The sequence below is a fragment of the Notechis scutatus genome, chromosome 15 (genome assembly GCF_049901735.1).
Source record: "Notechis scutatus isolate UNSWTSFEM ecotype Mainland chromosome 15, rNotScu1.2, whole genome shotgun sequence".
Classification (NCBI taxonomy): domain Eukaryota; kingdom Metazoa; phylum Chordata; class Lepidosauria; order Squamata; family Elapidae; genus Notechis; species Notechis scutatus.
In genome coordinates, this window is record NC_142023.1 from 326,365 (window position 1) to 352,134 (window position 25,770).

General features: G+C 50.6%; 1 protein-coding gene across 1 annotated transcript; it reads left to right on the forward strand.

Annotated features, from left to right (window-relative positions):
• Window positions 1-2,470: 2,470 nt before the first annotated feature.
• Window positions 2,471-25,770, forward strand: DBH (dopamine beta-hydroxylase). Its single transcript, XM_026688658.2, has 12 exons — window positions 2,471-2,815; window positions 7,453-7,599; window positions 10,618-10,878; window positions 11,837-12,013; window positions 12,639-12,741; window positions 15,012-15,178; window positions 16,118-16,261; window positions 17,771-17,809; window positions 18,944-19,003; window positions 21,189-21,316; window positions 22,702-22,861; window positions 25,133-25,770. Exons 1-12 carry the CDS (start codon window positions 2,471-2,473, stop codon window positions 25,253-25,255), a joined length of 1,854 nt encoding a protein of 617 aa, XP_026544443.2. The 3' UTR covers window positions 25,256-25,770.

Below are 25,770 nucleotides of genomic sequence, written 5' to 3' on the forward strand. Positions count from 1 at the left end.
GGCTGATTGGAAAGATGGTTTAATGATGAAGCAGAACCACGTGTGATTCTGCGTAGCTGACAAAATGGAGTTAAGAGTACGGGGTTTTTATACCTTCTCTTGGGCTTTGCACTTGAGCTTCCTGTTCCTGTGCAAGAACATGTATTATATTGGCTGCTGTAGGGATCATAGCTGGCTCTGTAGGCTGTCTCAATTCTCAGGTTTGGTTGAAGTTTGGACTTCTGATGCAATGGGAATTGGGCAATTCCTATTGTGGCTGAGGGCTAATCCTACCTTTATTCAGACTTTGCTGCAGGGAATTTTCTTATGACTAGAGCTACCTAGATACTTGCCTTCTTTCAATAAGCTCTTTATCTCTTAAGAGCTGACATCTGCTGAGGGCTATTAAGAAAGGTGGGGGCTGCTTTAAAAAGCATGTTTCTCCATTTCTCATCTGGGGAAATATACTATTCTGCCTTTTTTTTAATATTTCCTAAAATATTTCATTCTTCTAGGAGAGGGGTGGATGCTAACTTTCTACATTGCCATGGATTGAAAAGCCTCAGATAAATAAAAAAAATACTTCTGTTTCAGAGCCTCTTCAATATAAACTGCATTTAATGTATTACTTTTCAAGCATCCATTGCAAATTTTAAAAAAACACTGAAGTGATGGCCATGCCCTCCCTTCCTTGAGAAAGTGCTGTACAGGTGATTCTTGATTTATAAGAGTTTATTTAGTGGCCATTCAAAGTGGCGCTGAAAAAAGTGACATGACCATTTTTCACACTTAACCACCATTTCAGCATCCTAGTCACATGATCAAAAGAGGGATGCTTGGAAGCTGACTCATTCATGATGGCCACAGTGGGATCACGGGGCTACCTTCTGCAAACTTCTTTTGGTTTAACATTTTTATTGAGCTATAAAGTATTATAAAATACAAAATACTAAAGTAAATAGAAAAGTGGGCGGGGGGGAGAGAAGAGAAGTGAGGGAAATGTGGGTGGGGCGGAGAAGCATTGACTTCCGGCTCGCTCTGTTGCAGTAAAATAAGGCATTAGCAATTTAGCTGCCTGGGAAAGGCAAGGGAAATCATCAAAACCCTAAACATTTTGTGGTCCCACCAATTCTTGCTTGCAGGCAAATGGTATTTCTTGCAGATTTTCCCATGCAACACTGGAGCACAGCCAAGTTGGATCCACTTGGACAGTCACTCCATCCTATCCTGTGTTTTTCAGGGTGTTAAACACAATAAGCAGCCCCTTCCACAACAATCTGTTACAGAGATGAACTTTGGGCATTCAGTACTAGGCCCTGAATTGGCTTCCAACTGACGCTTCCAAGGACAGCTCCATTTAGAACACATTGCACTAACCCAGGCAGGAAGTAGTCATGAGTAGAATTGGCTGATCTAGAAATAGTGCATGGATTTGTGGAAAGGCCCTCCTCGCCACCTATTTCTTCAAGCAACAATTGTGAGTCTAGGACAGAGGTTGGCAACTTTAAGACTTGTGGACTTCAACTCCCAGAATTCTCCAGCCAGCATAGGAGAATTCTGGGAGTTGAAGTCCACAAGTCTTAAAGTTGCCAAGCTTGGAAACTCTTGGTCTAGGAGATGGCACACTGACTCTGGGGAGCACTAAGGATGGGAAATCTTCAGATCCAGGGGTCCCAAATGCCCATTGCCAGTCCCTTCTGCTATGGCTGAGTCATGGCCTGTTCTTCCACATCCAGGGTCTCACTGCCTCCAGTCACGGCTGAGAGTCCCAGTGGTACAGCCCACTGTATTGGTCTACATTGACAATACCTCACCCGTGCTGGTGAATTACCTTGCCCAGTGGTTTCATGTACTTGTTCAATAGGAGTGAGGAGTAGAATTGAGCCCTGTGGCATCCATACACATCATGGCTCTGGGCCTCACTGGCTGTACCAGCCTTGGAGGGAAAAGATGCCCCTTGTGCCTGCCTGTAGTGGAAGGGGGGCAATTGCAAATTCTGGGGCATAAGGGCAGGTCTCTGCAATCATGGGGTGGGCTTTGGGGAGAAATCCCAGCCTCCTTTAGCTGTCGGACGAGACTTTCTGGCCACTAAGCAGTTCCTACAAAGTCTCATCTCTGGCTCCATTTTGGAGGAGGGAAGAGAGCAGCAGAGAGAGAGAGAGAGAGACAAAGTGAACACATCCACTTCCAGGCCGACTTTTTCAAAAAGCATTAAAAGGACATTAAAAAGGGGGCGGGGGGAGAGAAGGCTGTCATGTCCAGCTAAATTCCCACTGATGATGTCCACAGACAATTAAAAGCAATTAGAGGGAAGCAGAAAGCGACAAGTGCCCAGGCCTGGGGGGAGGGGGGAGGGGGAGGACAGGGCCATTCGACCCAATCCGATTTCCCACCCACTAAATGTAATTAAGGGGAATTACTGATCTGGTTGCTAGGAGGGTCTCTTTATAAACGGGAAGAGCCAAGGGCCCCACGACGCTCGCTGGCCAGCATGTCAGGCTCTGGGAGGCGGCCGAAGGGAGACGCCTGCCTGGTGCTCAGGATCCGGGAAGCGGCATCCATGTACTTCTCCCTGCTGGCTGTCTTTCTGGTCCTCCTGGTGGTGGCCCTACAAGGCACGGAGCCAAGAGATAACTTCCCGTACAAGGTGCCCTTGGACCCTCAGGGCCTCCTGCAGCTCTCCTGGAATGTCAGCTACCCCCGGGAAGAGGTCCATTTCCGGATTGTGGCCCAGGAGCTGAGATACGGCTTTCTCTTTGGCATGTCAGATCGTGGAGGCTTCCAGGAGGCGGATCTGGCTGTCCTGTGGAGCGACGGGCTCCAGTTCTATTTTGCGGTGGGTAAGCAGGGGAGCAGCCCCTATGCCAAACCCAGACCTGGGGGGGGGGTCTCTTTCTGGTATTGGGATCTCTGTTGATAGTGACAAGAAATCATTTTTGGGTTCCAAGGAGAATCTCCAAGGAGTGGGGGGGTTGCTTGTATATCTCCGGGGTTAGTTCCTCCATTGGTCACTGAGTGGGTGAACCTGGGTGGGGACCAGACCAGGAAACAGGCTTTGAGAAGGTCTAGATTCATAGAAGGGGAGCTCATCAAATAGCCAATCAAATGGAAGAGACTCAAGATTCAGGAGGACCTTGACAGATGGGAGAAAAGGCCCTCAATGATGTGAAAAATAAGATTCTACACTTGGGCAGGAAAAACCAAATGCATGAAATAGAATAGGTGGTACCTGGCTCAGCTATTCTCCAAGGCACCTGAAGGCCAGGCAAGGAACAATGGAAGGAAACTGAACAAGGAGAGATTCAACCTGGAAATAAGGAGGAATTTCCTGACAGTGAGAACAACCCATGGAACAGAAGTTGCCCTCGGAAGTTGTGGGAGCTTCATCACTGGAAGCTTCCAAGAAAAGACTGGACTGCCACCTCTCAGAGATGATATATGGTCTCCTGCTTGGGCAGGGGTTGGACTAGATGACCTACAAGGTCCCTTCCAACTCTGTTAATCTGTTAAAGCTGAAGTAACTGAGACAGATCTAGGAGTCTTAGTGGACAGCCATTTAAGCATGGGACAGTGGTGTACTGCAGCTTCCCAAAAAAGCCAATGCTGTTCTGGGCTGCATCAACAGAGTGAAGGTCTATACTGCACTTGTAAGGTCAAACTTGAAATCCTGCATCCAGTTGTGGTTGCCATGATACAAAAAAGATGCTGAGACTCTGGAAAGAGTGCCAAGGAGAGCAATGAAGGTGATTGGGGGACTAAAACATATGAAGAACGATTGCAAGAATTGGATATGTCTAGTCTAGGGAAGAGAGGACCAGGGGTGACAGGATAGCAATGTTCCAATATTTGAGGGGCTGCCCCAGAGATGGGGGGGGGGGACAGCCTATTCTCGAAAGCCCCTGAGGGCAGGACAAGAAGCAGTGGGTGGAAGCTTGTTAGGAGAGTTCCAAGATAAAAGGAAAGAGAAATTTCCTGACATCGGAAAGGATGAATCAATGGAAGAGCTTTTGCCTTCTGCTGCTGTGGGTGCCCCATCACTGGAGGTTTTCAAGAAGAAAAGATTGGGCAGCTGTTTGCTTGGGACAATATCAAGGTTTCTATCTTGGGCAGGGGGTGCAAGGTCCCTTCCAGCCCTAGGATTCTAAGTCTGCTGTTTTTAAGGCATGAGCCAAGGAACAGTCTGTGTTTGAACAAGCTAATATTAAAACTGCACTGAATGTACTTGAAGTTAATATTCGTCATTGTTTTATGCTTGGTTTAGCTAATTTTTATTTTAACTATAACTGAAACCAGATTTGGGGTTTTTTGTCTTTTAGCATGATTTTGGCCCTCTTGATTCCTCTGCCTCTTATTCTATCTAGATCAGTTTTGGTTGCATTGTGGAGAGCTAAACTGTAGGCCATACAGCTTGGGGAAAGTCCTTTCGTAGGGAGTGTTTCCCAGATTCCCCTGCAGGCTCACCTGTCCCTCCCTCCGAGGGGAACCCCTGAACCCCAGAATATGATGAGATGTCCAGGGGTAATTGCACCTGTGCGCCTGGGCGCTTCCCTCCCTGGCAAAGATGGGGCCCAATTGCCCCACTGAAAGGGGATTTTTCTAACCAGCCATTCAGGTCAACAAGGCTACAGTCTTGCCACTGACAATATCTAAAGGTTAGGAAGGTGGGACACCAGCAAGCCAGCAAAAATCCCCACCTGGAATAAATTCAAAAGACCGGAGAAATTGCATGATGGGCTGGAGAAGTGTCAGGTTCACACTACCACAAGAACCCACTCAATGGCCTCCCCTTAACTTAAAGCCTGCGAGAGATAGTGGGACAAAAACTGAAATTCAATGTAGAGACAAGTAAAGTCCTACACTTAGGCAAGAAAAACCAAAAGTACACACATAGACTGGGTGAAACCAGGCTTACTAGCAGTAACTGTGAGAGGGATCTTGGAGTCTCCGTGGACAATCAGCTAAATATGAGCAGTCTGTAGCGGCAGCCAAAAAACTAACACAATCCTAAATTGCATTAACAGAGGAATACAATCAAGATCAAGGGAGGTACTACTACCACTCTACAAAGCCTTATTAAGACCATACCTAGAATACTGCATCCAGTTTTGGCCACCACACTATAAAAGATGTTGAGAATCTGGAAAGAGTGCAGAGAAGAGCAACCAAGATGATTGTGGGGGGGGGGGGAGAACAGAGGCTAAAACATACAAAGAACGGTTGCAGGAACTGTCACGGCTAGTCTAGTGAAGAGGAGAGCCGTTTTCTAATACTTGAGGGGCTGCCACAGAGAGGAAGGGATCAAGCTATTTTCTGAAGCTCCTGAAGACCAGACAAGGAATGATGGATAGAAACTGAACAAGGAGAGATTCAATCTGGAGATAAGGAGAGATTTCCTGACAGTGAGAGCAATCAACCCATGGAACAGAAGTTGTCTTTAGAAGTTGTGGGTGCTTCATTACTACTGGAGGCTTTCAAGAAGAGACTGGACTGTCATCTGTCAGAAACGGTGTAGGGTCTCCTCCTTGGGTGGGGGTTAGATTAGATGACCTCCAAGGTCCCTTCCAACTCTGTTAGTCTGTTAAACCTAGTGAAGTCATTGAGTGTAAAGTCTTTGGTAGATGAGCCTCACAACAAGGAGGCTTACACCTGAGATGCCGACTGGGTAGCCCAATCAATGGGGCTGCTACTGGTTTCTGCTAAAGTTGGAACAGAGTTGCTTAGAAGAAAAAGAGAACATTTACTCCAGGAAAATCAAATATGGACGTATGAAAAATTTCTAAAAGCAGATCTTGACGCCTACTTAGCGATGCCTAGATCCTAAGCCTCTCTATGTGAAGAGTAACCCCACCCCAATGTGGGTCTTGCCCAGATGAGTCCCACAGCAGTTTTTGCAGAGGCATCTCTGACTGCTGGCTTCCTGTGCCTCCCTCTCTCTCCCAGCACTGAGTCTCCTTGTGTCTCTTTCTGAGTGACACCTGTCATTAGCAAGAAAGGGAGGGGGGAAGGCTGGCGGGTGACTCACACCAGCAGTGGCAGCGGCATGCTTCCATCCTGGAGACTTTCATCTTATTTCATGAGGCAGGTAAAAGCTCCAGATTGCAAGCAGGGGTGCTTAGAGACTGTTGGAGCTCTGGCGATGCAACTGAGATGGGTTACTGGTCTTTTCACGCCCCTCCCTCATCCCTGACTCTATTGGATGAATTGTCCCACCTCATAGTCCTGGTCTCTGAACAAATTCCAGACCTGCCTTGTTTGCTTTTAGCCTCAACCCCAACTTGATGCATGTAAAGAAATGCTTCAAAATTCTTGCAGAAAAACAGAAAGAGGACTCAAGCTGTAAAATTCTGGTGGTCTCCCCCTTGGGGCGTTGAGGAGAAGACTCCTCTCTAGTTCCTTGTTGTCGCTTCTAACTTGGTGCTGGCAAGGAAAAGCTCCATGGGATTCTGGATGGCCCCACAGCCCAAGCAATGTCCAGCCAGTCCTGGTGCTAGAAGCTCAGCTCAGGTATTTCTTTGGGCATAGCCTTGAATTGGAATTCAGTATGAAATGTATTCCTTATGTATATACAGACGCCCCCAGAGGCATTCAGCATTTCTCACACATTGTTTCATGCTGTTAAATCCAAAAAAAGTAATGACCTTTCATAGATTAACAGAGTTGGAACTGGGACCTTGTAGGTCATCTAGTCCAACCCCCCAATCAAGCAGACCCTACACCATTTCTGACAGATGGCAGTCCAGCCTCTTTTTGAAAGCCTCCAGGGATGAAGCTCCCACAACTTCTGAAGGCAATTTCTGTTCCATTGGCTTGGTTGTTCTCACTATCAGAAAATGTCTCCTTATTTCCAGATTGAATCTCTCCTTGATCAGCTTCCATTCATTGTTCCTTATCCATCAGGTGCTTTGGAAAACAGGTGACCCCTTCCTCCTCTCTGTGGCAGCCCCTCAAATATTGGAAGACTGCTATGGTCATGTCTCTCCTGGTCCTTCTCTTCCCTAGACTAGCCAGGCCCAGTTCCTGCAACCATCGTATGTTTGAGCCTCCAGTCCCCTCATCATCCTGGTTGCTCTTCTTTGCACTCTTCCCAGAGGCTCAGCATCGTTTTTTTATAGTGTGGTGACCAAAAGTGGATGCAGGACTCTAGGTGTGGCCTTACTTAGGCTTTATGGAGTGGTATTAGTAATGAGGTGATTAAAAGCTAAATAGAGAGGATGGAACCTTGCTTGCCAGAAGCAACATTTAGCCTGGATTCAATAAGGGCTAAAGATGAACCTACAGCTTAGGACCTCCCAAAATTTCAGAATAGCTATATTACAATTTTGCAAACAAATTCATTGTTACTTATATTCTTAATTTTGAATTTTTTAACAAGGGGACTCCAAGATTTCTTTAGCTAAAGTGTAAATCCCACCCTGGATGCCCTCTCGATCTCTGTCATCTGAAATGCCAACCTTGTTGTTGTTTCACCTGTAGGATGCCTGGAGTGACCAAGACACACAGCTGCACATGGACGCCCAGCAGAACTACCATCTCCTGGGGGCATGGAGAATTGGCGGGGGGCTCTCCCTCCTCTTCAAGAGGCCCTTTGCCACCTGTGATCCAAAGGATTATCTGATTGAGGTAGACCCTTTAGTCAGAAACCATTTTGGAAAAGAACTGCCCCAAGCAGTAGTGAGATTCAAAAAAATTTAACTATCAGTTCTGTGGGCGTGGCTGCAAAATCCCCCTCCCCTCCCCACCCCACTAACCTGCTTTCCAGCTCCGTTCTCCTGTGCAGGGCAACCAAAGGAGACCCAGCCGATCAGCTGGGACTCGATGGGAGGCAGAGAAGAGATGGAGTTGGCAGGGCCAGTCAGAGGTGGGATTGGCCGGTTCTCCGAAATTTCCACTACCGGTTCTCCAGAACTGGTCAGAACTGGCTGCATACCCACCTCTGGTCCCAAGTCTGAAGAGAACAATGCAGGGAGGGAGGCAGACTATCCTGAAAATGATTTGTTTCGCACAATCTAATTTTATGTTTTGGAAATGGAAATCAAAACCTCAAGTCAACCTCAACAATACTTTTAAATCTCCCTTTTCCTATTTTTTTTTAAAAAGGAAAACAGTCATTTGGTTTTCCCAGAATGGCTTACGTGGGTGTCTCATGTATGTTGACCTTCTGGTCTGTTGACCCTTCACGTCCATCTAACAGGGCTCATGGCAGCTGAAAGCAGCCCAAATCTCATAATACTGGGAAGAGAGAAAATAAAAACACAGAGAGAGAAATAATACAATCCTGAATTTTATGGCATTGTTCATACAAACTTGCTCAAATATTTTAAAGAGGGCCTGTCACAAGTTTTCCTCCTCAGAGTTTTGTCAGGGCTTTCTTAGTAGTGGTCCCTCTTTCAGGAATAACTCCCATATGGATGGCCCCAGCTCTGGAGGTATTTCACAAAACAGGTAGTCCTTGTTTAGCAACCACAGTTCACACAAGCAAAGAAGTTGCTAAGCGAAACCACAACGACCTTACTTCAGCTTTCCTTTGCTGTACAGAATTCCAGGTCGCAAATCTGAAAACTGGTTGCACAGTTACTTCTTCATCGCCATTTACTGAAGAGTCACTAAACGAGTCAGTTGCTAAATGAGGAAGATTAATAGAGCAAAGCAGCACAGGTTGAGTGGATGAGGCCTTTGATGACCTGGGTTTTGCTGTGGATATGTTTTTAGTGAGGGGGATTTTTGCACCCATATCAATCCTTTAGGACTGAGTAAGCTATAAATATTGAAAAAAAATAAGAAATATTAAATAATTAAATATATAAGCAAGCCCACATTATTTATTTATTTATTATTTTATTTATATTGCTGCCTATTTGCCCATGGCGACACGAGGCAGCTTACGCAATGTAAAACCATATTTAAAACAAAAAAATAAAAATAAAAAGCAAGAAAAACTAACAAAAAGAATCAGATAAATTAATAAAGTACAATAGAACAAAATCTGGGGGGAAATAAATAAATAATCACTCCCTCAACCCCGCCCCCAAGACAACACACCACAAGAGCCATTTGATGGCCTCCATCCGCTCCGGGATCCCCAGGCCTGTTGGCAGAACCAGCTGCTAGAGTGGGGGCCATTCCAATCCCTGGAGGAACGATGTTCCAGAGAGAAGGAGCCACCACAGAGAAGGCCCTTCTTCTGGGTCCCACCAGGTGTATCTCTCTTGGGGATGGGACCTGTAGCATTTCCTGCCTCCCCGCTCTGATGGGTCGGGTAGATGTGACCGGCAAGACATGGTCCCTCAGATCACCTGGTCCCAAGCTATGGAGGGCTTTAAAGGGGACAACCAGCACCTTGAATTGCACCCGGAAGCCAATCAGCAACCAATGCAGCTTCTGCAGGAGAGGTGACATACGTGCACACCGCGGTCTGCACAAAACCATGCGGGACCGCTGCATTTTGCACTGACTGGAGCTTCTGGATGCTCTTCAAGGGCAGCCGCATGTAGAGCATGTTGCAATAATCAAGACGGGAAGTGACCAGGGCATGAGTGACTGTGAGTAAGGGACATTATGCCGTCAAAGCACCAAAGGGGCTGGGTTCCCATAACAGCCGCAATCTAGAAAGGTCCTCCCGTGCTGAGACCAAGCAAGCTAAGCTGCGGAAATGGATCTCAAGGCCAACTGACCTAAAACTTTAGAAAAATCTGAAGAGTGATGCTGCTAGAGCTTTCTTTAAATTTAAAAAAAAATGTAAAGTTCCAAAATGAACTTGAGACACCAGAACACCAAAGAGAGACCCAAGAAGAGGCTTGGAAAATGTAACAGCTTTTATTTTATAAAATAAAATCACTGGGTGGACAGCTTCCCACAGCATACACCCCTTTCCTAAGAGGTCTGTAGGGGGCGTGCATAAGCGCACCAACGTGCCTACCGTCCCTGTCCTATTGTTTCTTTTATTTTTCTTATATGTATCCATGTTTTCATAACTATGTTTACCTATTATCTTGTAAGCAATTGACAAACCAAATAAAATAAAAAAATAAATAAATACAGGCAGGAAGCATGCAAGGGAAAAACCACACCTAGGGAGAGTGTGATAAACCTGTTATACCTGTAGATTACCCAACTCTGGCCCCCTGGCACATTCCTTGCAGCGCTCCATGTCCATGCTTCACCAGTAACAGCAAGGAACGGGAGGGGGGGGGTGAGTCCTTAGCAGCACAGGTATTTGCCTGATGTTACCCTGCCAGGCCATGATGTGCCCTGTTCCAGGCACTGCGCTGTACAAAAAAACAAGATAGCAGGAGTTAGATCACTGATAGGAGCAAATGGCAGAGGCAATTCTAATTCTTACAGAAGTGAACTAGCAAGTTAAACTAATTCTACTGATTCTATTATTATGTCCCACTAATTCTACCTATTTTACTATTTTTATGTCCCTTCAAAAACATTGTTGAAAGCTTACAATTTAAGTTGTAATTTCTATGTACTCATGTGGCTTCAGTATTTTTAATTTCCTTTAAGATAAATTGTTGGACTCGTATGTAAGGATATTCTATGGCAAACATACAATTGGAATAGTAATTGAAATCAGGGTGCCCGGCCTTGTCCTTGGGGGCTCAGAGATAAAGTGCTTGGTGACTTCCCTTCCAGGATGGAACTGTGCATCTCATTTACGGCATTTTGGAGAAACCAGCTCCGTCTCTCCAAGCCATCAACGTGTCTGCTCTGCTCCAGAAGGGACTGCAGCGGGTGCAACTTCTGAAGCCCAAGATCAGAGTTCCCCCACTCCCTGGGGACTTGAAGACCATGGAGATCCGAGTCCCAGACGTGACCATTCCCCACCAGGAGACCACATACTGGTGTTACATGACCGAACTTCCGGACGGCTTTGAAAAGCATCATATTGTCATGGTGAGTAGAAAGACTGGTCCCCACCCCCCATTTTCTCCCTCCCTCACAGATTTGGGTTCAAGTCCTCCAATGTGCTTTACAAGGGACTGATTCTTCCTGAATCCAGGCCATCTCATGCAACATATCCCGGAACTTCCAGGAGGGCCATTTTTCGCCTTCCCCAGAATCCGGAGGCTTCCCTTGGGCCTCTGGGAGGGCGAAAACGCCGTCCCTCAGGCTCCAGAGGCCCTCCGGAAACCGGAAACAGGCCCATTTCTGGACTTCTGGAACTTCTGGGAGGGCCATTTTTCACCCTCCCAGAGCGTCCATGCAAACCCTGAAGTTACCTGCATCCAAAATGGGCTGCATGGAGACTCCTGGGAGGGTCAACTCCTGGTTCTGTGAACCAGATGTAAATTTAACATCCAGTTTGCCTGAACCAGCCCGAACCGGCTGAATCCCACCCCTGCTTCTACCTCTTGTAAGCAGGAAGAGGAATGGGGAGAGGGGCATTCTGCCTCTGCAGGGGAGGGACATTGGCTGGGACTCTGCTTTGCCCCTGCATGCCAAGCGAACCAGGCCTTTTTCTGTGGTGGGCATCACACACCACAGAAATGGAGGAATTGGCCTGGGTTTATTTCTGACGGGGAGTTCTGAGAATCTAGCTAGCACGTTGTGTGAACTCAAGAGAGAGGGCTAACTCAGTCAACGTCATGTCTAGCTGAAGGGAGGAGGTCCAGTTTGAAAGAGAGCAATGTTTACCCTCCACCTGATTCATTTTGAGATCAAGGAGAATCCCCTTTGCCGAGGACCCCAATGGGGACTTCCAGCGTGGCTCCCCAATTGGTGAGGGGACTTTTAACCTCCCCAAATTGTCTGCCTTTAAAGAGACGAAATGGAGAATTTGCTTTTCCCGTCAATGGCGCCTGCAGAGCCGCAGGGCTTGCAGTGTTCACCACCCCTCCCCTTGTTCCCTCAGTATGAGCCGGTGGTCACAGGTGGGAACGAAGCCCTGGTCCATCACATGGAGGTCTTCCAGTGCAGCCCCCACTTTCCAGCCTTCCCACACTACAGCGGCCCCTGCCACTCCAAGATGAAGCCACAGCGCCTGGATTTCTGTCGACATGTCTTGGCTGCCTGGGCGATGGGTGCGCAGGTATGGAGAAGGACCTGGGTGGGAAGCCCCCATGTCTCCTTTGTGCTCCAGGGGATGCCAGGGCTGGTTTTTGCCCCAAATTGGCCATCCTGGCCTCCAGCACCATTTTGAAATAAGAAGACATGACCTGCCTCTCCCACCAGGGGCCTCCAGGACTGCTTGGCCCCTTGTCTCTGGTAAATTGCTTTGCTTGCTCGCTTGTTCTGCGGGCTTGGGATTTCGGGCAACGGAGGGCAGCCCCAAGCACTGGCAGAGTCCTATTTCAAACTGTCCTGGCTGGTTTTCAGGGCAGGAAACAGCTTTTCTGGGCTCCTCAGATTCCCTGAGCCCCTGGAACTACCTCCTGGGGGTTTGGAGGGTCAGAACAAGGTGGTAAAACAGGAGGGGGGCTTTTGTAGACCTGCCAGGAGTCCTTCATTGTTTCTTATTCCCCCACCACCAAGACAGGGAAGTAGTTGAAGCTCAAAGTGCTGTTTGCAAACCATCCCCATCCCTTGCTAAAAGTCTGTCTAGAAATACTGGGGGAGCTTCGGTCTGATGTCGCCAGGATTGGCTTGAGCTGCTGAGGTGGGCCAGCTCCCCCAAGGATCACTGCGATGCCTCCCTCTTCCTTCCTTCCTTCCAGGCCTTTTACTACCCGGAGGACGCAGGGCTAGCCTTTGGGGGCCCTGGCTTCTCCAAATATTTGCGCCTGGAAGTCCACTACCATAATCCCCTGCAGTTCGAAGGTGAGTGAGACCCAGCAGACCTAGGCTGGCCACTGAGGCTGAGGTTGATCCTGAGGCCTTGGGGAACAGAGAACGTGGAGGAGGGGAGGGTCCTGTAGGGGGCTTTCTTCAGGACTGGCCTTGACCAGGAGGAACAAGACAGCCTTCTCCCCATTCGTGCTTTAGGCAGCTCCTTACCCTGCCAGCGTCTCTCCTGGGCTTGCCTGAATGAATCCTTCCTTGCAGTCTTGCCTCCCTCAAAGCAAACGAAAGCAGCACCCGGCCAACTTTGCAGATCTCCAGGGGGCCCCTGTTCCCCCCTTCTCCCTGTGAAAGCTCCCCCATCCCTGCTGCCTTTCGCTGGCCTGGGAAGGAGCCTCGCCCACCCCCAAGCTAACTCAGCACACTTCCCCCTGTTTGCACTGCCTTGTTTTGACAGCTGGCAGGTTTAAAAAAGGAAGCGGGGAGGAACGGCATTTGCATACTCCCAGTTGCTGTTCCTTGGCTCTTCGAGGGTAATTTTAGACAAGTGCAGCACCTGGGCTGGGCTTCAGTTGTATTTCGCACCAGGGACTGGGCGGCAAGGCAGTTCTGGCGAATGGGGGCCTTGCAGTCTTTCCTTTCCATCCATAAGATCCCCTGTCTAATACCACTCTACAAAGCCTTAGTAAGGCCACACCTAGAGTCCTGCATCCAGTTTTGCTCACCACACTATAAAAAAAGATGTGCAGACTCTGGAAAGAGTACAGAGAAGAGCAACCAGCATGATGAGGGGACTGGAGACTAAAACATACAAAGAACGATTGCAGAAACTGGGCCTGGCTATTCTAGGGAAGAGAAGGACCAGGGGAGACAGGAGAGCATCTTCCAACATTTGAGGGGCTGCCACAGAGAGGAGGAAGGGGTCAAGCTGTTTCCCAAAGCACCCGAAGGCCAAACAAGGAACAATGGATGGAAACTGATCAAGGAGAGATTCAACCTAGAAATAAGGAGAAATTTCCTGACAGGGAGAGCAGTCAACAATGGGACAGAAGTTGCCTTCGGAAGTTGTGGAAGCTTTGTCCCTGGAGGCTTTCAAGAAGAGACTGGGATGCCATATGTCAGAAATGGTGTAGGGTCTCTTGCTTGGCAGGAGGTTGGACTAGATGACGTACAAGGTCTCTTCCAACTCTGTTTAATCTAATCTAATCTAATCTAATCTAATCTAATCTAATCTAATCAATGCCTAACAATGGTGAGGAGGACATGAGGTCCCTGACAAAGGCCCATCCTGGAACCAGACCCAGGTATTCCCTCCTCTGACCTGGAAGGGCTGCTGGATGTCTCATTGCAGAACCGGCTACTCTTTCAGGGCAGGACCTGCCTGGGGGTGGGGTGGAGGTTTCCCTCAACTTTCTACTTCTTGTGTCCTGCTTGCCCTTGGTTGGTTTGAAGGAGGCCTTTGGGGGCTTCGAGGAGGCCTCCGCACCTGCCTCCCCCCAGCTCTCAAGTTGGCACAGGAGGTGACTCTCTCTCACCGCCTGACAAGAAGGAGGGAAGCCGTTTCCCTCTAACCCAAACAAACGCCCCGATTCAGCCTTTGCTTTCTGGGCGAGAGTTGTGGATGGTGACCCTTTGCCTGGAAGTCAGAACAGGCCAGCGGTTGGCAAGGGGGCCGCCTGGCCACCCGCTCCTCAGAGAAGGCCCAGAAAAAGGCCTCTGCCTGGAGAGATGCCTTTCGTGTCCTTCAGAGAATTCATGGCTGGCTTTCTTTGCAGCTAGGGAGGCCCACGCAGTGGGAATTAGGGCTGGGAGACCCCCCTGGGGTGGTGGGGTCACCAAAGGACTGGAGGGGCAGATGGTTTGGCATGTGGGAACAGCCAACCGGCACTGCCAAGGCCCCCGAGGGCGCATGCCCTCTTCGTTGTAAGTCCTCCCACACTCCCAGGGCAAAAGGGATGCTCTGGTTTCCAGGCCCCAGAGAAGAGCAGGAGCCCGGAATCTCTTCCCAAGACAGCCTCTCCCGGGTACCACGAGAGGCAGGTGGCATACGGGAGTCTGACGGCACAGATGCCAAGGTCACTGGCATTGCTGGGATCACTTACGAGCAGAGTGCTTCTTCCCAGGGGGGTCTTCAACAACGTGGAAGAGACGGCCCATGCCAACCTGCTGGGTCTTGGTGAATGGGCTGGGTCGGGCCCCTTGGGATCGTGCCCAAAACTTAACTTGGATCCTGCTGGATTCTCTGGGGCCTTCCTTGTGAAGAGGGCGGTGCCCATTCTTCAGCAGAAAAGGTCTTTGCTTCTTGCCAGGCCGCCGTGACTCCTCTGGGATCCGACTCCATTACACGTCCTCCCTCCGACAGAATGACGCAGGGATCATGGAGCTGGGCTTGATCTACACACCCGTGATGGCGATTCCCCCTGGCGAAAGCCATTTCTCCCTCACTGGCTACTGCTCGGACAAGTGCACCCAGCTGGTGAGGCCTCTGCCAGTCCCTCAGGCTGCCTCCTTAACCCTGCAGCTCTGAGGCTGGGGGAGTGGAGAAGCTGCTGTTTTGGGTGGGGGGAATGTGGCCTGCAGCACTTCCAGTGACTACCCCCACATACCCTCCCTCCCTCCCTTCCTTCTTTCCTTCGTTCCTTCCCCTCCCTCCCTCCTTCCTTCCTTTCTTCTTTCCCTCTTTCCTTCCTTCCTTCCTTCCTTCCTTCCTTCCTTCCTTCCTTCCTTCCTTCCTTCCTTCCTTCCTTCCTTCCTTCCTTCCTTCCTTCCTTCCTGTCATTCTTCAGCTCCTCAGTCAGACTGATTCTGAATGACATCCAAATCCCCCAATACAGGAATTGGGTTAAAAAGACCAATTTCCATGGGAATCCTGGTCAAGAGCAGAGGAGACTCCACACAGGCTGCAGTGACATTCCAGCCCCCCCCAGCAGACCTGTTCATAAGGGAAAAATGGCAGGGGAGCTGGGAGGGTGTGAGGAGGGGCCCCTCTCTGCCCCCCCAAGGCAGAGCCTGGCAGGAGCCCCATCCAAGTGCCCCGTTCTCAGCTTATGGCTGCCCTAAAAGTCCAGGGCCTGCCTCCCAGGAAGCCGCGGCTGTTGCATGAAGGAGCCGCTGCAAAATGGGGGGGGGGCCCTCCAGAGCTGAAACTTCACTTCTGATCCTGGATTGCATTCAGCGGACGAGAAGCAAATGGGAGCCAGGCTAACGCTTTCCCCAAAGGGCCCCCTGAAAAGCAGCAGCTGTGCCTTTTCCCGCAGCCCACCCTGGGCCCACCAGGTCTGGCACCAGGCAGGGTCCTCACCTGCAAGAAGGCTCTTCCTCAGAGGGTCCCAGCCTGGCTTCCTGCCCCGCCCCCCCTCGGTCCCCTCCCAGGGGAGTGTGAATGGGTTCCTCCTCCTTGTCCTCCTCTCTGCAGGCTTTGCCACCTGCCGGGATCCACATCTTTGCTTCTCAGCTCCACACCCACCTGGCTGGGAGGAGTGTGGTGACCACGCTGTCCCGTGAAGGGAGAGACCGGGAGATTGTCAACCAGGACAGGCACTACAGCCCCCACTTCCAGGTACCAAGAAAGCATTGTGGTCTTCCCTCTTGGTGGCAGATGTGTCTCTGTTGCAGGCAGAAGAGAAACTCGCCCGCCTTCTGAAAGTGGCAGTGGGAGGGCCAGCCCCCCCCCAAGAAAAAGCAGCCATTCTGCTGGGCAGAAGCCCCTCCCCCCATCCTGAGGCTCTGAGCATGGCAGGCAGGGCTTTATCCAGAGGGCTCCCGGGGAATCTGCCCTCCAGGTGCCCGTGTCTCTTTCCACTGGCCCCTTTTCTTCGACCCAAGGCCGAAGGACGATTGGAGCAGCACCAGAGGCTGCTGCAGCGTAGCTGCCTTATGGCTTTTCTGGAGGGCCTGATATACTTCCTCTTTCTTTCCTCTTACCCTGGGGGGTGGTATGTGTGTCCCTCATCCTTCCAAACAGCTTCTGAGCCGAGAAGGGGGGAAAAGACGCAGGAGGGGAGCAGGCAGCAAAGGAGGGTTGGAGAAAGACACGTAGATTGCATTAGGACAGCCGTGGAAACCAGGCCAGGCTTGTGAAGCCACCCCCTCCCCCCCATTGATATCTGTTATAAACCAAAATGACAAAAGAAACGTCAAAAGCTGAGCCTCGGTGGCGCAGTGGTCAGAGTGCAGGACTGCAGGCTCCTTCTGCTGTCTGCAATTTGGCAGTTCAAATCTCACCAGGCTCCAGGATGACTCAGCCTCCTGTCCTTCTGAGGGGGATAAAATGAGGACCCAGATTGTTGGGGGCAAGAGGCTGAGCCTGTAAACCGCTTAGAGGGGGCTGGAAAGCACTGGTGAAGCAGTAGACTTGTCTACCTTGGGATTGCTTCGCAAACAGCTGCTGATACGTTAGGGCCCCCTCTTGTGCCAGGGCCTCCATGCTGGCCGTGGCGATGCCAAGCCCGCACGATCAGAGCAGGGCGGATGGGACTGTCCCATGATAGGTTGGGGCCTTTCTCCAAAGCGAAGCCCCCTCTGTCACTCTGGCTTTGTGGCGGTAGATGAGCCGCATCGGAGGTCAGCCTGGTGTGCCTGAGGGGCAGATGCCTTTGGAGGGCTTTGGGCTGAGACCGGAGCTGCGTCCAGGGGCTGTGACGGCTCCTTTCTGCCAGGGGTCCGAGTGGCAATTATGCATCCATCAGTCTGGCAGCCAGGAGCATTTTCCCAGGGGGAGGCAGGCAGCATTGTGGAATGGCCTCCCATTGGCGTCCCCCCATCTCCAACGTGATCTGGCCTCCAGGGAAAGGAAGTGAGGAAGCAGAGCTTTCCTGGCGGGAGGACGGGACTTGGGGGCGTTTCCAATGCCCTGCATTGGGAGAACAGCTTTTTTGGTTGGTGTTTGTCAAATGCTAAGCTTCTTTTAGGATTGCATCAGGATATCTGTCTGATGAATACATTGAGAGTTAACAAAGGTACATTTGAAGGCAGCAGCATCTTATTTCCTGCCCTCCCCGCTGCCCCTTCTTTGCCATGGTGTGGCCCCCCATCCCAACCTGTCCTGCCTCCCCCCTTTTTTCCCCAGGAGATCCGCATGCTGAAGAAGGAGGTCTCCATCTACCCAGTAAGCAAGCGCAGCTCCGCTCCGGAGAGGGACCCTCGGAATCGCCTAACTGGGGAATGGGCTCCTCTTGGAGGGTTCCCCTCATGAAACTGAGGCAGCCCTTCCCCCCGGCAGGATGAGCCCCTCCCCTGGAGGGGAACACAGTTATGAGAAAGGGGGCACGGACCAGAGCAGCCACAGGGTGGAACAGCCAGGCGCCCTGTTTTCCTCCCCCGCTCACTTAATGGCTGGCTGGAGGCTCCCCCCCCCCCATCCTGTGGGAGGTTGAGGTGAGTGCACTAAGCACAGGGGCTGGGCTCTTGCAGGCCGGCCCTTCCTCTGTGCTCTGAGGTCCAGTGGCCAACGTGCTCTTTGCTTGAGGACAGATGGAGATTCTGAGTCATTCAGGTCCTGGTTGTCCCAAAGGTGCTTTTTTCAAGAGGCAACTGGACTTTCTGGTTTTTCTTTGAAGACGTTTCACTTCTCCTCCAAGAAGCTTCTTTAGCTCTGACTGGATGATGGGGAATGGAAGGATTTATACTCCTTGCAGACAGCTGGTCATTTGCATTCTTTTTAGAGAGCCGTTGAGGCCACTTGGAGGTTTATCTGTGTCCTCAGGATAACCTGAGTGGAGCAAATGGCTGTGGAGCCTTCTTGGAACAGTTGAGAGGACTGTGTTGTAGACTGGAGATACTGTAGATGATGTCGTATCCCTCCCCCTCTGTTGAGGGAGGGCTGTTCAATTTGGACAGAGATGGCCTCTTTGACCCCTCTTTCAAACCAGCCATCCTCTCCATCCAAAATATGGACTTAGCTGTCTTCAAAAGGGCGGCCTGTGCCTGATGGACTGCTGAATCTAGCCCTGGTTTGTTTGTTCCCCGATGTTGTGCCATGCGTTTGTGAGAATGGAAGGATTTATTAGTATCAATCCTTCCCTTCCCCATCCAGTCAGAGCTGAAGAAGCTTCTGGGATGACAAGCGAAACGTCTTCAAAGAAAAAAGCAGAAAGTCCAGTTGCCTTTTGAACAAAAAGCACCTTTGGGACAACCTTGAGGACAGAGCCAAGGGCAGCCCCATTAGCAGCAGCAACGCACAGCGGGCAGCACAGGATCAGCTCCCTGCTTCCCTTAGATGCCCTCCTGCTTTCTGTCCTAGGGTGATGTGCTAAGGACCACCTGTGTGTACAACACAGAAGACAGGAATGAGACGACAGTGGTGAGTTGGGCTGGAATTTTGGGCTGGGCTATTTTTGCAATGCTGCCCCGAGACTCAAGTCAGAAACCAGTTCACCTGCAGGAGTTCAGAAGAATGGCCGTCTTCTCCCCTGAAGCTCCCCACCCCCTCCTGACTCCCCAATTGACCTTTCTATTAAGGTGTCTTCTAACCTTCAGCCTCCAGAGCAACCAAAGGCCAGACAAGGAATAATGGATGGAAACTGACCAAGGAGAGATTCAAATAAGGAGGAATATTCTGACAGGGAGAGCAATCAACCCATGGAACAGAAATTGCCTTCGGAAGTTGTGGGAGATTCATCCCTGAGGCTTTCAAGAAGTGACTATCAGAAATGGTGTAGGGTCTGCTGCTTGGGCTAGATGGTTGGACTAGATGACCTACAAGGTCCCTTCCAACTCTGTTAATCTATATCTAGCCCTCAAAACTGTCATTCCAAGTCACCAGAATGATAGGAAGTTGCAGGCAGTCCTTGTTTAATGAGCATTCATTCAGCTACTCTTACTCTTACTGCAGTGCTGAATGAGTTGAAACCGCTCCGCGCACTTAGATCTGTGACAGAATCTCCCAGGGTCACTTGATGGCAATCCAGGCACTCGTGCCCAGCTCACAGTTAGGACTTTCTTGTCCCGTGCTCCTGGGACAGCTTGGGACTAGCAGTCAAACACTACAAAGGCTTCCATACAAAGTTAGTTTATTGGATTTATTAGGCATCCTCAAAGTATAACTCACATTTATGTTGAGATTCATCTAACTTCCAATCAATAGTGTGAAAAGATGGTTAATTTCATCCCATTGCCTTATAGCAAAGGAAATATCCCATTTGATGCTGGGACATCAAATGAGGTGAGAATGCCCCCAAAAAACTCCCCCAGCCCAACCAGAAATCAATTCAGTGACCAATCAGGATTACAGATGTGACCACGTGACATGAACTACATCTCCCATGAGGTATTAACTATATTTCCCATGAAGCATTCCCTTAAGAGGGCAGCTCTTATTCCTAAACTAACTATACCGTCCAACAAGGACATTCTGAATAGTTGTAACCTTGCCTGCTGGATTTCAATTGGCAAAGTCAATGGAAAAGCTGGCAGTATGTCACTAGTTGTGGTTACACAACGTCCCTGCTTAGGGACTCATGCAGTCCTCGTTTGACGATGGTTTTGGACTTAGGACTGCATTGCTTAGTGACAGTTTCCAGTCCCACTTAGCATTATTAAGCGAGGGTTGCTTATCTTCCTTTCTCTCTGCCTGTCAGTCCCTCTCACTGTCCTTCTCTGGACATCCGCGAATTAGTCTGAGCCCTTCTGGTGTTCAGGGGGTTGTTCCACCACAGACTCTCCTTCCCAGCAGGGTGAGGTTGGAACAGATGATCTCTAGGATCCTTTCCAGCCCTTACATTTCATGATTTGCATAATACAGCATCCGGAACTGGACTTAAAAGCAGAATTCAGAAATAGTATCTCAAATTGCACTGGCTCTTTGATACCCCCCTCATGGTCTTATCTCAGAAAGTTGTTAGATTGAAGCAGCAGATACACGTTATAAATAAGAAACACTTGCTTCATATTAGCTGCCTACCACCAGATTTCCCCCCCCCCGGCCAATCCAAGGAAGCCTCCCAACTCGCCAAGGCTGATGGGGGCCTGGGAAACAGCCCCTGAGGGTTTCCCCTGCGCCCGGCTGCCCTCGGCTCCTCTCTCGCCCCCTTGTCCGCCACAGCACAGCAGATCCAGGAGGCTGCAGGGCCAGCAGCCTGATTAGCACCTGAGGCCCCTGGAGTTTGCAGAAAGGCAGGAGACCGTTTTGTCCCAGGCCCCGGAGATTCCTCAGAATGGCCAAAAGGCCACTGCCAAACTGTTTTTCTAGGAATGCACGGAAGGAGCCCGGCAGCTTAAAGCCAGGAGATTGGCAGTGGGCTTCCGTTGGCCAATGTCCCCCCCGCATTGCCGGCCAAACAGGAAAGCAAATCATTCAGCTACCAGGGAGGGAATTTGCAGCCAAGGGTCGCAGTCCAGGGGTGATTTGTGTTCATAGTCTCGGCTTTGGGCTGGAAGGTGGAGCAGGCAAAATGGAGGCCGCGGGGGGGGGGGGGGTGGAGGGGCTCGGGGGGGGGCTTTCTGTATGTGTGAGAAATGCTGAGGAACTTCACTTCCCTTTTCTGCAGGGAGGATTTGGTATCATGGAAGAGATGTGTGTGAATTATGTCCATTACTACCCCCAGACAGAGCTGGAGCTGTGCAAAAGTGCCATTGACCCGGGGTACCTGCACCGTTATTTTCAGCTTCTGGACAGGTAACATGATGCAGGGAGAGGAGCAGCAGCAGCTGGACAGGGGATGATGCAGGTTTTAAGATGGGGGCTCTGCTGCGGCCAAGGAAAGAAGGAAGTTGGGGGATTCCTCAGGCCGTCTCTCTGACTACAGACTGAGGAGGGAGGGAGTGCTGCCCTAAGGAGCAGCTGGTCCAGAACAGGGCTGGGGGCGGGCCTGCATACAGGCTGGGGGCCCTTTCCATCCTCCTGGCAGCTGGCCAGCAGAGCCTCCCTGCCTGGCTGGTTCTCTCCTGCTGGAGGCAGAGTCGGCTGCAGAGCGGCTCACCGGGAAATCCTGAGCCCTCTTGGGGCAAAGGCCGTTGAGACCCTCTCTGGGGGCCCCCAAGGCTTTGGAAAATGTAATTCGGGGGCCTGGAGAGGGAAGGGGGCCTGCCAAAAAGCAGGAGGCCTACTTCCATCCCAGGACTCTTTACAGAAGGCTTCTGAGATGGAAACCAGTTGGATTCCCAGCTGGGTGACTTTCTGATGGGAGTTCTTACAGCAACATGCCTCTTTTTCCTGAATTTTTTTCCCCAGTAGTCTGAATTCTTCAGTCCTTGACTTGTGACTGTAATTGAGCCTGGAATTACAGTTGTAAGTTGTGGCAACCATTAAGCAGGTTAAAATCTGAGCCCGATTTGGTAAACTTTTTTTTTTTTGCAGCGGCTGTTAAAACAAATGTTAACAAATCCATTTTATCCAACGGGCATTTTTTTTTTGCCAGAAACTAGAAGTAAATACTGGAAACCAGCCCAAAATGCCAAAATTCACGGTCGCCTGATTGTGGGACTCTGCAAACATCCATAAATAAGAATCAGTTGTCAAATGCTCAAAACCCAGTTGTGGGACTGCGGGGAGGGTATGTATGTGTGTGTGCAGCCACACACTCTCCAGGACCAGATTGTAAATACCTTTGGGGGGGGGGCGGTGTCTATTGTAACTTTGAACCGGGTGATCGGCGATAGGATGTGATCCATAATCATACAAATATGAATACCACGAAAAGCAGAGCTGATTGCAAAACTAGTAAATACCAATAGCACTTAGATTTATATACTGCTTTCTAGCCCTCTCTAAGCGGTTTATAGAGTCAGCTTGTTGCCCCCAACAATCTGGGTCCTCATAATTTTACCCACCTCAGAAGGATGGAAGGAAGGTTGAGGCTGAATCTTGAGCCTGGTGAGAATCAAACTACCAAATTGCAGTCAGCCGGCAGTCAGCAGAAGGAGCCTGCACTACTGCACTCTAACCACTCTCCCACACCACTGAACCCAAAGTGCTCCTGCATTCTTTGCTCTTTTTGTTGGGATCCCCTTCCCCCCTCCCCACTTTCCCATTCCTGGTGTATGGCATTTCTCCTCCGGTAGATTCAACGATGAAGATATCTGCACATGCCCAGGTGCCTCAGTCCCAAGGCAGTTTTCCTCCGTCTCTTGGAACCTGTTCAGTAGAGAAGTCCTGAGGGCCCTTTACGGCTCTGCTCCGATCTCCATGCACTGCAATAAATCCTCCGCTCGCCGGTTTCCGGTAGGAAGGGCCCTCTGGGGAAATTCAGGGCAAGCTTGGTTGGAGGGCTCTGCTGTTCCCTTGGCTTGGGCTGAATCTGGCCTCTCATGGAGGAGGAGCCTGGATGGACTCTCTTGACTGCCCCTGCAGCGCCCACAAGCTACGACCTTGTGAGAGGCTGCTCAGGGGTGAAAGGAGAACATTCGGAAGATTGGAACGAGGCTCCTTTAAACCCCGGGGTTTTTAGAACTCTTGTCACGCTATTCGTTTGAGCAAAAGAGGGCAAAGAGAGAGAGAGAGAGAGAGAAAGAGGTTCCTGTCTGTGTGTGAGAGAGGGTCTGTGTGTTTGTGGACGGCTGAACTATGGCTATGGCTATGTCCATGTCAGCCATAGTTTCCACTGGGAACTTGTGAACATCCTAGACCAAGCTAAGACCAAAACCGCCAGGGCCTCTGAGATGGGCGCTTCCTGCAGCCTTCCACGGGGCTGGGGATGGGATGCGATCTCCCTCCCTCCCTCCCCTTCCTTCCTTCCCTGCACCTGAGGCCATGCACCTAAGGCTGTGTGCCTCTGCCATTGGGCTGCACACCTCTCCCATAGCCCCACAGCCCCTGCAATCTTGCACCATGGCTTCTGCCGGCCACCAGATTGGCTGGCATCCATGCGTCCCATGCGGCCAAAGGCAGTGTCTCAGCAAATGGGCCGGGCTGGGCGAATGGATGGGGGAGGGCCAGTGGGGGAGAAAAGCCGGCTGTAAATGGGCAGAGGCGGGAGGTGGGAAGAGAAGGAGGCATATGGTCAAGGGTGGGAGCCTGAATGTCCCATTCCGTCACTGGAAGCTGGCCATTCAGTCAAATCAGCCATCTATAGACATATAAACCACCACATTTACGAACCATTCAAAAGAGACAATTAAAAAACAGGGAAAGAAAGAGATCAGAACAAGGGGTCTCCATCAGCCTATACTCAGATAAGCAGGGATTGACACCAAACAATCAGGCAAAAAGCAAGGCCCTAACCAAGGAACCCCGCAGGAGACACCCCCACCCTTTCCAGCGTTGACAAGCCCCATGACTATGGGGCAGTCTAACCAGGAGAAAAACCAGGGGAGCCGTGAGAGCATCTTCCAATGCTTGAGGGCTGCCACAGAGAAGAAGGGGCAGCCTCTTCTCCAAAGCACCTGATGGCAAGGAAATAAGTAATGGGCAGAAACTTATCAGAGAGAGATCCAGCCCAGAATTAAAGAGAGATTTCCTGACAGTGAGAACAATTAATTGGTGAAGCCTTCAGAAGTTGTAGGAGCTTCATCCCTGGAGATTGTTAAGAAGAGATAGGAGAGCCATTTGTCCAGAATGGTCTAGGACAGTGAGAGCAAACCTTTTCAGCTCGAGTGCCCAAACCAGAATGCGCATGCATGCCCATGTGTGTGCCGAAGTGCCAGAAAACTGAAGGCCAGCTGGCCAGTGCATGCATGCCTGTTTTTGGGGCGGTTTTGGGGCCATTCTTGGCCTGAAAAAGGCCCGAGAAATGGCCAGAAAATGCCCTGGGAAATACACCAAAAAACACCCTGGAAAATGCCTGAAAACACCCGCAAAGACCAGCTGGCGATGGCGCAGGTGCCAACTGAGAGGGCTCTGTGTGCCATAGGTTCACCATCACAGGTCTAGGGTCTCCTGCTTGAACAGGGGGCTGGACTGGAAGGCCTCCGAGGCCCCTTTCAACTGGGTTATTCTGTACTGGCCATAGGACCCTGAGTGTAGCCTCAGTGATGCAGTATAAAGCGATGCTCTCCCCTTCACGGGAACTTGATGCTCTCCCGCTGTTAATGCGGCCAAGGACTGCCTTGGCTTTTTTGGCAGATGCAGCAGACTCTGACTCACCCTGAAGCGGGGCTCTACTAGGACTCTCATAATTACTAATAGGGACCACCTCTTCTATACCTGTACGTTTGGTTTGCTTCCTGCCTAGATGCAGGGCCTTCCTTCTCTCCCAATGGAACTCTCCCCACAGCACTTGTCCTAGGCTGGTTGCAAGATGCACTTCCCATGCATGTGGTTGCACATTGTCAATCAGGAGCTCTACCTGTCCAGAGAGAGGAAGGGTTCCTGGGTCTCCAGAGCTCAGCCAGTGCCGAGTAGACATTGGTTCCAGGGATGTGGTTGGGGTGCTTCTGCACCTACAAGTCAATGCCTGGTTTATTCCACCTGTGTTTTCCAAGTAAGGTGGGGCAACCTGGCTTTGTAGACAGTTGATAGCACTCCAGACCCTGATAGTCTCCATTTTCTCTCCAGGGTGAATGGGAAAAGCAGCCTCTACCAAAAATCACCCAAGTATTGCCCACACCAGCTCCTGCTCACTGTGAAGGCCATAGCCCTCTGGGCCCCACCCGCGTCAAGTTAGCAAAGGCTCAGTGAGGCTGCCCTTGGATCCTTTTTATCCCTCCCCAGCTCTGCTTTGTTGGTACTTCAGATCTGGAAGGCTTTGCTTGGGAGGAGAGGAGGTACAATATAATAGCCCTCCTTCCAGTGGCTGTGCTCCCTGAGCAGCCGGACAGAAGCCCTGGCAGCCAAGGAGGGCTCTGATCTGCAGTCAGCTGGATTTCGCCTGCCCTGCCTTGGAAATCATCGGGGAAGCCTGCAGCACCTTAAACAGAGTAGGAATTACAGCCTCTCCCAGCACAGACGCTGCAGATGAGCATCTCCAAGCCCAGGAATGCTCCCCCCTCATTCTGGAAGGATGTTCTCAGGCGTTCCCACCTGTGGCTTTGCGGTGGAGCATATTCTTTGCCTCCTCCCCCACCCCCAGTTCCTGCTTGCTGGAATTCCTTCATGCACCTGTGGACGCCTCGGCCAGCCCATCTTCTCCTTCCCTGTTCCTCAGATACTTTGCTTTTCCCATCCTATGGACTTCAGAATCACATTCCAATAAA

What these genes read in the sequence shown, in the direction of transcription:
- DBH (XM_026688658.2), top strand. Translation starts at nt 2,471, where the DNA reads ATGTCAGGCTCTGGGAGGCGGCCGAAGGGAGACGCCTGCCTGGTGCTC. An exon ending in AGGAGGTCTCCATCTACCCA is followed by an intron (nt 17,810 to 18,943) that starts GTAAGCAAGCGC and finishes TTTCTGTCCTAG; the next exon opens with GGTGATGTGCTAAGGACCAC. An exon ending in CCTCCGCTCGCCGGTTTCCG is followed by an intron (nt 22,862 to 25,132) that starts GTAGGAAGGGCC and finishes TTTTCTCTCCAG; the next exon opens with GGTGAATGGGAAAAGCAGCC.